This window comes from Thermobia domestica, chromosome 3, assembly GCF_964235325.1.
Source record: "Thermobia domestica chromosome 3, izTheDome1.hap1.1, whole genome shotgun sequence".
In the NCBI taxonomy this organism is placed as follows: Eukaryota; Metazoa; Arthropoda; class Insecta; order Zygentoma; family Lepismatidae; genus Thermobia; species Thermobia domestica.
This window is the reverse complement of record NC_137456.1, coordinates 283577921-283591256: the sequence shown is the minus strand read 5'-3', so window position 1 is coordinate 283591256 and position 13336 is coordinate 283577921. Positions and strand designations below refer to the sequence as shown.

General features: G+C 34.3%; 1 protein-coding gene across 10 annotated transcripts in view; it reads left to right on the top strand.

Annotated features, from left to right (window-relative positions):
• LOC145681100 (uncharacterized) overlaps window positions 1–13336 on the top strand; it is a 1004875-nt gene that overhangs the window by 689796 nt on the left and 301743 nt on the right. For all 10 annotated transcript variants that reach the window (XM_081752504.1, XM_081752499.1, XM_081752503.1 and 7 more), the window contains one exon: window positions 6043–6154. In XM_081752504.1, coding sequence (XP_081608630.1) covers window positions 6043–6154 — 112 coding nt within the window. The remainder of the gene's footprint in view (window positions 1–6042; window positions 6155–13336) is intronic.

The window sequence follows — 13336 nt, the reverse complement described above, 5'->3', positions numbered from 1 at the left end:
GTGAATTTAGCATGATGCTGACGATATAATTATGCAATCTATGGTTTAACATAAGATCTGAAATATTTGTTATTGCCACGTGGTTCGAACTCGGTTTTTCCACATGAAAGACACGTTGTTGTGACATTATTTATTTCTGTAAAACTAAAAGTTAAAAAGAAAAGATTTTCCAAATGTTTATAATATGTACTTTTTATTTTACGTTTATTGACAGTAAAATTGTCTCGTTCCCATAACTACACTTTTCTTTTACTAGAAACTGGCCCACAGAATATTTTATATTTTCTCTCGGAATATGAATTTGAAAGGGAGAACGGATTGTTCACGAAACTAAAGAAGAATATATATTACCTCCTTTTATATATGAACTAAAGTTTTATAGCAGATATTATTGTGAAACGTTCAGAAAAAATCTGACCATTCATACGATATCCACGGATTGTAGTCTTCAACATGCAAAAATGTTATATAGCAGAAGACGTCGCGGTAAATGCTCTAACGCTTATAATAAAAGTGTGTGGCAAACAATTGCTGCAGTCCCACGAGAGAACAGACGAGTGCTATCGAAAAATAAAAGAGGATTTGCAGGAATGAGATGCTTTTTTTAAAAAAAGATACTTTGTGTGGGTTGAGTTGAATAGAATTTTCCGAAGCACAAGTTGAAATCACAAGGGAACCCATGATGAATACCATCATCTCGAAGTTACACATGACTAGAGATGAATAACAAGTATTACAAAGAAAGATATTGTGTGTTGAAGAGCATGAGAAAAAACTGAAAAGAAGAAAAATGGGAGTCTACATTATGCAACGATAGTATAAATAAATTCTTAGCTCTGAAATGATCGTGAACATCGTATACATGTTAAAACATACCTGTTACTGTAATTTAGTTCGTTTCCGTAGCTTTTATGACGTACACATTACAGATCTGTGTACAGTGTATACAGGGTATAACGAAAATGCGGAACTTGTGTGTACGCCTTTACACCAAATGGATCTACAGAACCTTAGTAATATAGATAATAATAATAATAATAATAATAATAATAATAGGGAACGTTAATATATAAACACCTTTATACTGTAGATTCTATCATTGATTGCAATGCTCAGCTATTAGTGTCTTGTGTGAAGTTTTATAATCACTTCTCAAATCAGACTTTTAGGAGATGCGTGGACTTGCATTTTAACACGAGAGTCGAACCACATGCATTCGCACTGGAAATCAAAACTAATATCACATTCGGCAAAAAAAAGCAATGATTATTTCAGTTGAATTCACTTTATGGTTTTGTGGTGGACAAACACCGTGTGCGTGGCTTTTCTCGGGGTTCTTCTGTTTCCTCCCACTTTCGTCATTCTATCATTTCCTTCATTTCTCTTCATCACCGTCTCCTTTAGCCTAACCGGCATAATCGTGAGATGTAAAACTTAATTTCTTTCTTTTTTTTTCACTTTATGGCTCAACTCAATCCATTACTTAAACTCGAAGCTCAAATGTCCAAATTCGAGAGCCCAAGGCTCATAGTTCTTAAACCGGTATAGATCGCCGAGTCAGCAGCTTTTGAGGAGTGCCTCAGTCTGAGCCAGGGGTCCTATTGTCAAAGTAAAATTTTTAGAAAGGATTCCTCCGTTTAATTATGGACTATCACTTCAAATTTGGACAAGGGTGTGTTGTCCGCCAACTTTGGTAATTGCCAGAAACAAACTTGACATTCGGTGTCTAGGACTAGATACGCACCTTTTAACATTTGTGTGGTCCATCTTGTAATGGATGTATAATTATGAAAAAATAATACATTTGGGAAGCATGTGTCTTGACTCTTTCTCTAATTTGGAATCTCTACCATGGTTCAAGGAAATTACACTGTATTGGTCCCAGGGCCGGTGCGAGCGGAGTCGAGTCGTGTCACTGCCCAGGGCGGCAAGTCTAAGGGGCGGCATAATTTGAAACGGAAAAGAATACTATCAAAATATAATGCTTCGTAATAGGCTCACATGGAAAAATAAAATTGTGTTCACCTGAGTATATCATTGAACTTAATTCACTCACATTCAGGAAAATACTCACTCAGGAAATCCAGAGCATTCCCCCTCACTTTCAGTTATCAAACTACTAGCCACAGGTATATCGTTCAATATATCCCTTGCAGCGGCGTAGATAAGATTTTCAACTAGGGTGGATAAGATTATCAAGATGTCTTTTGTATCTGTTTCTATTCAGCAATATTCTAACGCTCCACTCCAAGCATACAAAAGGTACAATCCCACTTGAGACAGGCTGTTCTAGCCTTTCCTTTTCCAAGACTTTCCTTTCCTTTGCTCACTCGTTGTGTAGTATGACTTATTACTCCACATAAACATAGTTAACAAAAGTCTCCAAAGCATTATTTCTCATGTGTTGACTGCAGTCGGGTTTCTTGAAAATATATCTGAGTACTTTGAGAGGAGCAGAAATGATGCAGAGTTTCAATCTTACTTAGTTAATGCGATTGAGTTGGTATCAGCATTAGATATGGATGATCTACGCATAGGTAATACAGTGCAAGCTCGAAGTCGAAAGAAGAAGAAGAGAGTTTCAGTACGAGGTAGAGGATGAAGCTATTGAAGATCCAGAAACAAGATAAAAGATCGATTTTTATTACAAAGTTCTAGGCGTAATTTTGTTAACTTTAAAAGAAAGGTTTGAGCAACTTAAACATCACAGCGAGTATTTCGATTTTCTTTACGATATAAGTACTCTTAAAGATATGTCACTGAACTTTTGTCTGAAAAGAGTACTAAACTTGCCAGCATTTTTACACACGAAGAATCGAAAGATGTTAACTCCAATGATTTGAAAGACGAAAGTGTTATCCGCTATAATTAAGCCTAACAGTTCACTAAAAGAGACTTTAAAATTAATTAAGGAACATGACTTACTCCCAATGTCAGTGTTGCACTTGGGATTTTGTTAACCTTACCGGTAAAGTAGCAGGTGGAGAGAGAAGTTTTACGAAATTTAAGCTTATTAAAATCTATCTACGTTGTTCCATATCTGAAACACGCTTGAGCGGCCTAGCGATGATATCAATAGAACACGAACTGGCTGAAATATTGGACTACGCAAATATGATAAAAGAATTTGCTTATATCAAAGCAAGAAAAGGCTTAGGCTAATCACTTAGTTTTGCCGTAATATCTGATTCACTATATTATCGTCATATTCTATTGGAAACAGCTTTTAATATAAAATAAGCTTAAGCTTAAAAATGTAAAATCCTTAATTGTCACTAAAGCATATTTCTTAAAATTTTATTTTCTATATGCACTGGTGTATATCACAGATATACAGCGAAATCGAGCATACTGAATATTGTGTTGTGTGGAGTCGTTTAAATATTACATAAGAATTCGAGAGAGGTAGTTCAATTTTTTGTTTACTTGTCCATTTCATACATGTTTTTAAATGGGGCATCTTACGTTTTCGTGACACTTGAACGTCTTCTGTGAAAATAAGGTTTGCGGATTAAACGGGCGGCACGTGAAAGTACCGCCCAGGGCGGCAAAACTGCTGGCGTCGGCCCTGATTGGTCGATAGATGTATTTAAAAATTAGGTATTCCCTCTCCACACATCTGGGCTAACGCACCTCTCCGAAAATTTTAAAACCATCCAAATCTGGTGAGTCCTATTGAGATTAGTGAGCCCAAAGAAAATACCTAGAAAATCCACGCACATGGTGTTTGTCCACCAAAAAAGCTCACATGGGGCGAGATGACACCGTTATGGCTTGAAAACGAGTAATATGTACAGAAAACGCGAACAACCGATTCAGAAAACGACATACTGATCGACTCACATGGATTGCATAAACTACTGGGAACATATTCACTCCAGCAGCATTTTTACTGAAGCCAAAACATCCATCTCCTTCTTTTTTACATTATATAAAAAATTCAAGTAGTGCCGGTAATTGTGCAAGACTCTTGAGCAAGAGTCTTGGTCTTGGTCTTGCATGCAAGACTCTTGCAAAAACTGCAAGACCAAGACTCTTGCGCTCATCACTAGCATATTGACCAGAGAAAGGCCAGCCAAGCCGAGGGAGCAGAGAATGCCGTGAGAAAGGCCTGAATGCATTGATTGTATGCCACAGTCACAATGTTGGAGCAGTGTTCGTAGTTTGAGGAAAATTTCCTAATCTAGAGAAATTTCATAGGTAAATTTATCAAAAAGGAATTTTTCCGATAAAACGTGAAAAACCCAGGGAAATTCTCGCGCTGACTGATTGACCAATATAAATGGTTAAATTTTTCTTTGTTCTTCATAAATAAGCCAAGACAATAGCAATAGTTTGTTTCGTGTGTATGTGGTCCGTCTGTCTGTTCAAAGTATCGTAATTTGCAGCAGTTGTTGGCTGGGTGTATTTGAATGTACTTTTTGTTTAAAAACAGCAAAGGAAAAGTAAAGAAATAGAAGCAGAACGCAAATAAATAAAACAAATGTAGTTGGTAATTCCTTTATTATAGCTTAATTAATCTTATCACATAACTTCTCTCATGGGAATTGGACTCTCAACAAACTAGGGAAAATTTGATAAGAAAAGGGAAATTTTTCTCTCAGTTGAAGGCAATTTTCTTAAGAAAACCTATGAACACTGTATTGAAGATGTCTTTGTCTAGCAGTGCTCAAGTGAATATGCGGTACACTTCGGTGCGTTGTTCACAGTACCGAACCTCTTCAGGGCTGTCCTGCCCTATGCATATTGACAATAGGGTAAACTACCCAAACCAGAAGCAGGACATGCAGGAAATGGTATTAGGCCATGTGCTACACATTCAAACGAGAGAATGCGTAGCACAATCTCTCTCCCTGGTGTGTTACAATTTTCTGTACTTCTGTCCGAACTGACTAGAGAGAGGCATTTGGCAAAATAGTGGGTAAATTTGTTGAAGATAGAGAATGCAACTTATTTCAATTCAAACAGCTGACGAATTGAATTATGTTAGGCCAATCTGAAATTACAAATAAATATTAGTCATTTATGTCTCTGTATATATATATATATATATATATATATATATATATATATATATATATATATATATATATATATATATATATATATATATATATATATATACAGAGAAACGCACAAGCATAAAATATGAAACACACTAACATAAAAACAAGTCAGTAACAAAAATATTTGTTTCTATTAATGATATCTTAAACTAATATGTAGATACTTAGACCCTAACATATTATAAAACTTACCCTCGTGGCTATATGATTAGCGTACGCGCCTTCAGTGCAATTGTCCTGATTTTTATTCGCAGTGGGAGTTCACAATCTCATATAGCTAACTGGTTCATATTAGCTTTGCTATACTATATAACTTAAACTAGAAAACAAATCACTAAACAATGCAATGTTTATTTTTTTAAAAATAATAACTGGGTAACAGTTTCGCCAACTAACTGAACATATTGATTTCATCACATACTGTCCTGAGTGACAGTGTCTGATGAAGCCAATATGTTCAATTAGTTGGCGAAACAGTTACACAAATTATTATTTATTTATTTATTTATTAATGATAATAAACATTGCTTTGTTCAGTGATCCCGTATAGGTATGTTCTCGGTGCTAAAAGAGGTCTTGAATTCCAAATCAATCATGGAACCTAACTCGTTCTGAACTAAATAAAGGAATTCGTGGTAATAAAAATGTCAATGGAGTGTAGAAAGGCGGGGACTGCTGAACCGAACCTTTTTACAGTTTAGTACGTCGTAATAATTTATTTCCAGTTCGACTACTGATGAAGTTTAGCCTCTTTGGTAACTTTATGTACTTCAGTATAATTATTTTCCTCAGGTTTTCGCTTTTAAACAGCTTCAGCTTCTAATAATTCAGAAACACACCACTGTTTTATTTATTATTGTTTTGTTTATTTGGTGTGTAGAATATCCTCAAACGCTGTAATACTATTCGTTAAACAGCTTTTGTGTTTGTTTTTCTGTTATAGATATCAACTCAAATTTTCTTCTTGTCTTTGCAGGACGATTCGAACGACGAATCCTTCGCTAGCCCAACAGCTAGCTCTCCAGACAAAGGAGAATGGCCTGGAGGTCAAAGGTTACATCCAAGACTTCGCCAACGTAGTATACCAGGTATGTATTTATCCCTCATGGATATAATGCAAATAATTTTTGTTAATTTATTTACTCTGTTCCGGATAAATTATATCTACTAGTCACTTTACCCTGAAAATAATAAAAGTAGGACAGCATTTTTGGAAAGAAACTGACTAGATACATTATTTAATGGTATCAATGCAGCATTTGTCTGAAGGGAGAACCCTTGAAATTCGAGAAATTGGTATATCAGTAGAATTTGAGCCGTAGGTAGTTGTGTTATCAACATGAAAGCCGAGAACAAAAATGTAAATAACTCCACTGTCACTACTATTGGGATACCACAACTTTCAGATCACCCTATGGTATATATTTCTGTTAGTGAGTTGTATGACTAAGAAAAAAACTTAGTTGTATATGCAAAGATGAAGGCATCGAAACTAATTAAACAATTACAGATCTAAAGTTTAGAGTCAAATGAACTGAACTAATATACCTAGGGGTCTATATAGCGTACACAAAGCTAACAAAAGAAACTCATGGATCAGAAAGATGATAGAAGTTTCTTATGTTATATTGAAAATAGTCATTGAAGTGGCAAAGAGTTGGGCATACTGCAAAAAGAAGTGATAGTCGATAAAAAAAAAACAATCCTTTAGTGGATACAAAGAGACAAGAAACGACCTAGGAAACGTCCCATAAGCTGATGTGACGAAATCAAGAACCACCGCAGAATAACCTGAAAAGAATTACCCGAGATAGTTGATTATAGAGAAGAGTTGGCAAAGCATTTTTTTAGTTTAACGTTCCACGATTATGTACCGAGGTTAAGGAAGACGATAATGATATGAGTGATAATGGTGGAATGAAGGAAGTGGGAGAAACAGAATAACCCCGAGAAAACCCACGCACATGGTGTTTGTCCAACACGAAGCTCAATTGTCGCGGATTAGGATCATCATGGATTTCATGCACGAGAACACACTACCACCGAGTCACCGCAGCCTTGTAAGACATTCATCCGGCAGTGTATTAACAATGGTTAACTATGATTATATGAGTCTGAGCTTTAGTATTTGATGTCCTTATGTAACCTGATCTAGTCAACTGCTTTTTAAACTGTTAAACAAAAATGTCAACTACTAAAAAAATGCTGAACCTATTTCTTTTTTACTTTAGTAATTATATTTTCTAATTAGAGATGCAGAAAAGCCAGCTTTTTTTTTTTTGAATGGAGTTCTTTTCTTGAATTTTTCCCATTAAAAGTCGGATTTTAAAAAAAAAATCACTTATTTTCTATGACTCTTTTTTTATTGTTCAAGTAAAACATTTGTTTCTCTGTAATGGATGCTGCAATTAAGTAAATGCGTTTCAATAGCCAATATTTGAGAGTCTTATATTCAAACTGGTGCGACAGTTGTTCAAACAAATTCAAGTTCTGCAACCCCTACATTCCTAGTATTGTTTTGGTTGCCTAACCGTCTTATCAGGTACTTAGAAAGTTACACAATTTTACACATGTTTTACTGGTTGCTTAAATGCTATCTGATAGGCAAGAAAAAAGTACGATAAACTAAGAAACAAATAAACTTTTTTTCTTTTTGGTGTAAAATCTTGTTTATATCTCGTTTTTGTTAGGAAAATATTTTAGCCTAGAATTCAGATAGTTCACTTTAAAAATTAAAACCATAAACGGGTATTTTGGATCTAACGTTAGTTCATCAGATTTCTTTTGTACTGCTTTATCTTGGGATTTTTTAAAATTCGAAACATGGATAGCGATTTAAACATTCTTCCCTTCGCATTTTTGAGGGCTCAATATATGCTGTGTAGTTGTAATGGGAGTTTTACTTTTTTCATAAATTTTAAATTATATTTTTCCCACAAAATCTAATACATTTCCAGAACAGTTATTGGTAATACTGCCCAGGATTGTGATTTCAGAATGCAGTAACCAATTGCTTTTTGTTATAATGTAAAAAAAAAGGTGGAACATACTCTCTACTAAAATTGAAATATTTTTAAAAAACCAAAATTTCTCCTGCAAATATATATATATATATATATATATATATATATATATATATATATATATATATATATATATATATATATATATATATATATATATATATATATATATATTTATTTTAAAAAAAGAACTTTTTAACGAGCCCTTGCACCTTTTGGTTCTAATAGGGTATCTAATTGTAAGCACATACAGAACCTGAAAACTCTTCCCAAACTAGTTAAATAATCTTCATAATTATTTCAGAGTTATTTTCTTAATACTTTCCAACCCGAAACTGTAAACAACTGAATAACGAAATACTGCATTGATTAATTTAATTTCTTCGAAATCCTTCCAACGTATCTCAACACTAAGATCCAAAACTGAAGTATTACCCAAATTTCTAATTTTTATACATATATCGCATATTGTATGCTATTCCTTTTACTCCCTATCTCACTGAACCACACTTTTCATAAAAGTATATCGCCGTACAAACTTTCAGCAACTCCTCAGTATAATAACTCACCTAAATGATCTTTCACATATTTATATACGTTCATAAACTCTTCGTCCGACATACTCTATACGTATCTTTCAAGACTACACAAACACTAAGTCTATATATATTCGAATCTTTGTATATTCATTAATTCATGTCCATACATGGTATAAAAGCTAGAATTTCTGTATCAATTATCCCAACAAAACCCTGTCGAAATATACAAAATAGCTAGTTTTAATTCATAAATTACGTATACGCGTAACACATTCACAGTTGAATCCAAACCCTATTACTTTTTTATTTCCATTCTAGCAGTTATGAAGGGTAGGACCTGTTATGAACGTGGGCTGTGAACCAGGGACGTAAACAGAGGGTGGTTCCAGGGGGTCCGGACCCCTCGGAATTCTTGCTTTTCTGTAAGTCCAGTCTAACTTTAGGGGTCATTTTACAAATATCCTCGTACTGAATTTGGATCCCCCCAAAATACATACCTGGGTACTTACCTGCTCTTAACACTGCCGCAGGCAGTGCAGTCGGCAGGTGGACATAGCATCATGCAAAATCAATCCTCACAGTATAGGCTGTATATCAATCACCATACTATCTCGCCTTCAATGGAGCGGATTACAGGGCCACGCCAATGAGTTGATCTGAAATAAACGTTTAGAAATTAATAAAATGTGGAATTTGAAGGAAACAGGAGGCTTTAAAGGTCTCAAAATGCAAAACTGATACTGAAGTATATTTATTTAGCTATAATTTTTACGTTAGTACAGTTGCGAATCCATTTAACTACATGATGTTATTGCAGAAGTTAGCCAATCCAAAATCAGTTCCCAAATTTTGTGATAGGAATAGGCTAAATCCAGGAAGAAGTGGATACCAGAATGATGCTCTCATTATTTACAAATCTTTCTGGAATTAGTTTATTTAATTGGAATTGAAGTTATCGATGAGTACTGTCACTGGAGAAATAGTATGTTAATCAGTTCGAAATCTTAGTGAAATTTGGAAACCCCTTAGAATGACTGACCAAGAGCAGTAAGAGTTCTAGACTTGGTTTGTGCAGTACAAGCTGATAGTTCAATTAACTGGGTTTACTTGATCCAAGACGCTTTGCAGAGCCAGCAAATTGTCATTCTTGGGTAATCGAAGCAGAACAATCCGTTAAGAAAGATTAATCCTATAGAGATCTATGGAGTCTCGTTAGTTTATTTTCATTTGTGTGTGGGTGTATTATATGTCTATACCGTTTATATTGTCTATTTGACAACCTGATAGAAGTCAATGAAGTCATGAGATCTAATGTAATAAGTTAATCACTGAATTAGGAATATTCACCCTAACACATACATTTATTATAACGCTCAGAGTAGAAGAGTAGGTTGAGAATTATGAATAGGCATATTCACATAAATAGAACACATAGAAGTTGTAAAATTATGACTTAATTACACAGGCACTCACATTTTTACGTCAACTAATATTCCTCTGACATAGAGAAGGAGGTTGAGAATTAGGATTAGACATATATTACGTATACAGGATATGTATAATTATGTCTTCATTATACAAGCAATTACTTCTGCAAATCAATTAATATTCGTCTGACATAGAGGAATAGACTAAGGATTAGTATTAAACATTTACTATATGTACAGGATATACAGAAACTGTAATTGTGGCTTCATTATACAAGCAATCTTATTTGAACATCAATTAATAATCCTCTAACATTATACTCGCACTTCCTACACTGCGTTTCTTTTTTCTGGAGGCCGAGAGTCCGGCGTATAAACATCGCTAAGTAATAATCGGTTGGCTGCCGGCGAAGTTTGGTTCCATAAGCACATTGGTAGTGCTACAAGGTGAATACTGTTTAACACTTCCGTTTTCCATACTAAGAGCATTTTTATTTAATATTCCACCTTCAAACCAGAATACATAAATGCTTTAAGTAATAAGGTATTTGAAACTCTTTATAATTTAATGTAATCAAAATTCTTATTTTCTCGCTTTGGGCCGAGAGATAGAGGTCTGTGGGGCCGAAATTTTTAGCCCGAGCACGGCCCAGCCCGTGAATTTATTATGTAAGGCCCGACCCGAGTCCGAAATATGTTTTAGCATTTAGGCCCGAGCCCGGGCCGGTCCAAAATTGTATTTTTATTTACAGCAATTAGAGGTTTAATTTTGCAGATGTGCTTTAAAAGTTCTCCAGAAAGAACGGTCTTACAAATATCTTTGTACAGTATATTTACAAAATTAGGCCCGAAAAGCCCGAGAAATACGGTTTTATATTAGAAAATTTACGGCCCAAGCCCGACCTAGACCCGAAGTGGTGTATGCTTTGTAAGCCCGAGCCCGTGCAGAGCTCGACCGAGAGAGAGGTGACTGGTAGTTGACAAGAGCTGCACGTAATGCTACTGCTTGGGAATACGACAAAGAATATATTCGCAGCCACTGACCGAAGTACATATTGTCTGTAGGCCTATGAGATTTCAATACTTTGTGAAAGATTCAAATGTTGTTGTGTATCAAGTTTTTTGAATGCAGCTGCGATGTGTGTTAATTCCGAATATAATTTCAGTCGAGGCATTGTACAGTGCAGGTCTATAAATTAACGGCTAATAAAGTGAAAAAACTATATATATATATATATATATATATATATATATATATATATATATATATATATATATATATATATATATATATATATATATATATATATATGTATGTATTAATTAACTTTAATATTAATTATGAACTTAATTTTACGTATGTCAGTTCTAATGATACATTTTACTAATCTCAACTGGGTTCCTCACTCAGTCAGCTCCTGCAGCACTGGCCGATAATGCGCCGCGTTCTCGATCTGGAGCGAAAAAAACATGTATAACACCATGAAGCCTAAACCTTCATATAGGGTTATATGAAATAAAATACCAGTATTTTAATGATGGTTTTTATGTGATAAAATCTTAAAACCTGTTTCTTAAAAGTGGAAAGGAAGTGTTAAACATGTATTTGCTTCCTCCATGAAGAGTTACGAAGTTGAAATGAACGTTTTTTTCTTCATCATCATGGGGTGCTGCTTGTGTTTTTATTCAATAGTTCATGTGAAAGATGTGTTCGTTATTGAGTAACATTCAGACGAAATTTTTCATTTTGTCATAATAAAATACGGTATTAACAATATTGGAAGTCGAGTTTTTTGTAGTAGTATATTCTTAACAAACACATACGAAACGGAATTTTGGGTTGAAGTCAACTAGGAAGCAATATATGTAAAGTAACATCTCAGCATTTGTCTGCTGAGATGGAGAAAAATCTGAGAATGACCGGTCAATAGATTCGAACTCTGAACATCCAGATTACAAACCGTGGACCCTAACAGTTTATCTACTCCGTTGGGTATAGGAAATATTTTAAGAAATACAAACTCCAATGAAGTATACAATTTTAAAGGAAACTTCAAAGTTTCGTAATTAGCTAATACTTTTAAAGACGAAAATTAAGTAATTATTGTTGATAGCATTGGTTGATAATGGCGAGCAGGAACCGCGACATTAAGTGCCAGTCAATTGGAATAGAAATTTAAATGTTACATGATAATGTATGCATCTTATAAAAATTTCTCTCCCTGACAAATCAGCGAAAGGGAGTATAGAGGAGTTTGTTTTGGTTGACTATTAGCTTAGGTGAAATGAACAATAGGAGAATGCTGTAAGATTCTAATCCGCTTCATAAGGATGCAACGAGTCTTAACATAGTACGAAGTTACCAGGGGCTGTTGTATGTAGCTTTAAAGAGACTGTTTAGAAAATAATATAAATAAAAATCATAAATACTGATGAGGTTTATAATTTAAATAATAATAATAATAATATAATAATAATAATATAATAATAATTCTCAATGTAACGAAATCTGTAAGAGAATAACAAGTTTCGTGACTTGATAAACAAAAGTATTTAGTTCTGTTCGAATCAGTCAAGTTTTTCTTACAAAACAGGCACATACTTGTAATATTCGTAGCTGTCATATTTATTATTATTATTGCACGTGCAAGGTTAAAAAGAAAAGGAGGTAGCTGGAAAAGAATTATTGTGTCAAATATAATGAACGAAAATGATATCCTTTTGTAGCCTCTGTACATAAAAAAAGAGGTACATTTTCTGTAATTAGCACAGTTGAGCTCGGCGTGTTTGATTTCCCAACAGGTGAGTGCGATTTACATCGAATATGGCCTCGAGCATCTCTGTAAAAAGTCATCCATTATATCATTCCCACTTCTTCTTCTTCTTCCTTTTTTAATCTTGTGTCTTTCGTTAGTTGTTTGGTTTACATTATGACAGTGCAAGATGCCGCTTATAGTCCATTACTCACCCTTCTTTCAACCAAAAGAAGCAGTTCTTGACATTCGTATTTGGGTAGTTGTCAATGCAGGGAGTTTGGAAGTGCGTTGAAAAGAGAAATAAATCTCTGAAAGCGAACTCAAAGAAATACTAGTGAAAGTTATGAGCATTGTTCGAGTTGTAATTTTGAAATGGCGAAGTTTTAAAGGAAGTGGAAGGGGGAATAAGAATAACAAGGTCTCTTAACAGTATATTACTCAATGCAAAAGAAGACCAAGGTAAAACTCTTGTTGTATGTTGTGATTACTATCTCTTGTTGAAATATTTTTTTTTCTTGAATGCCC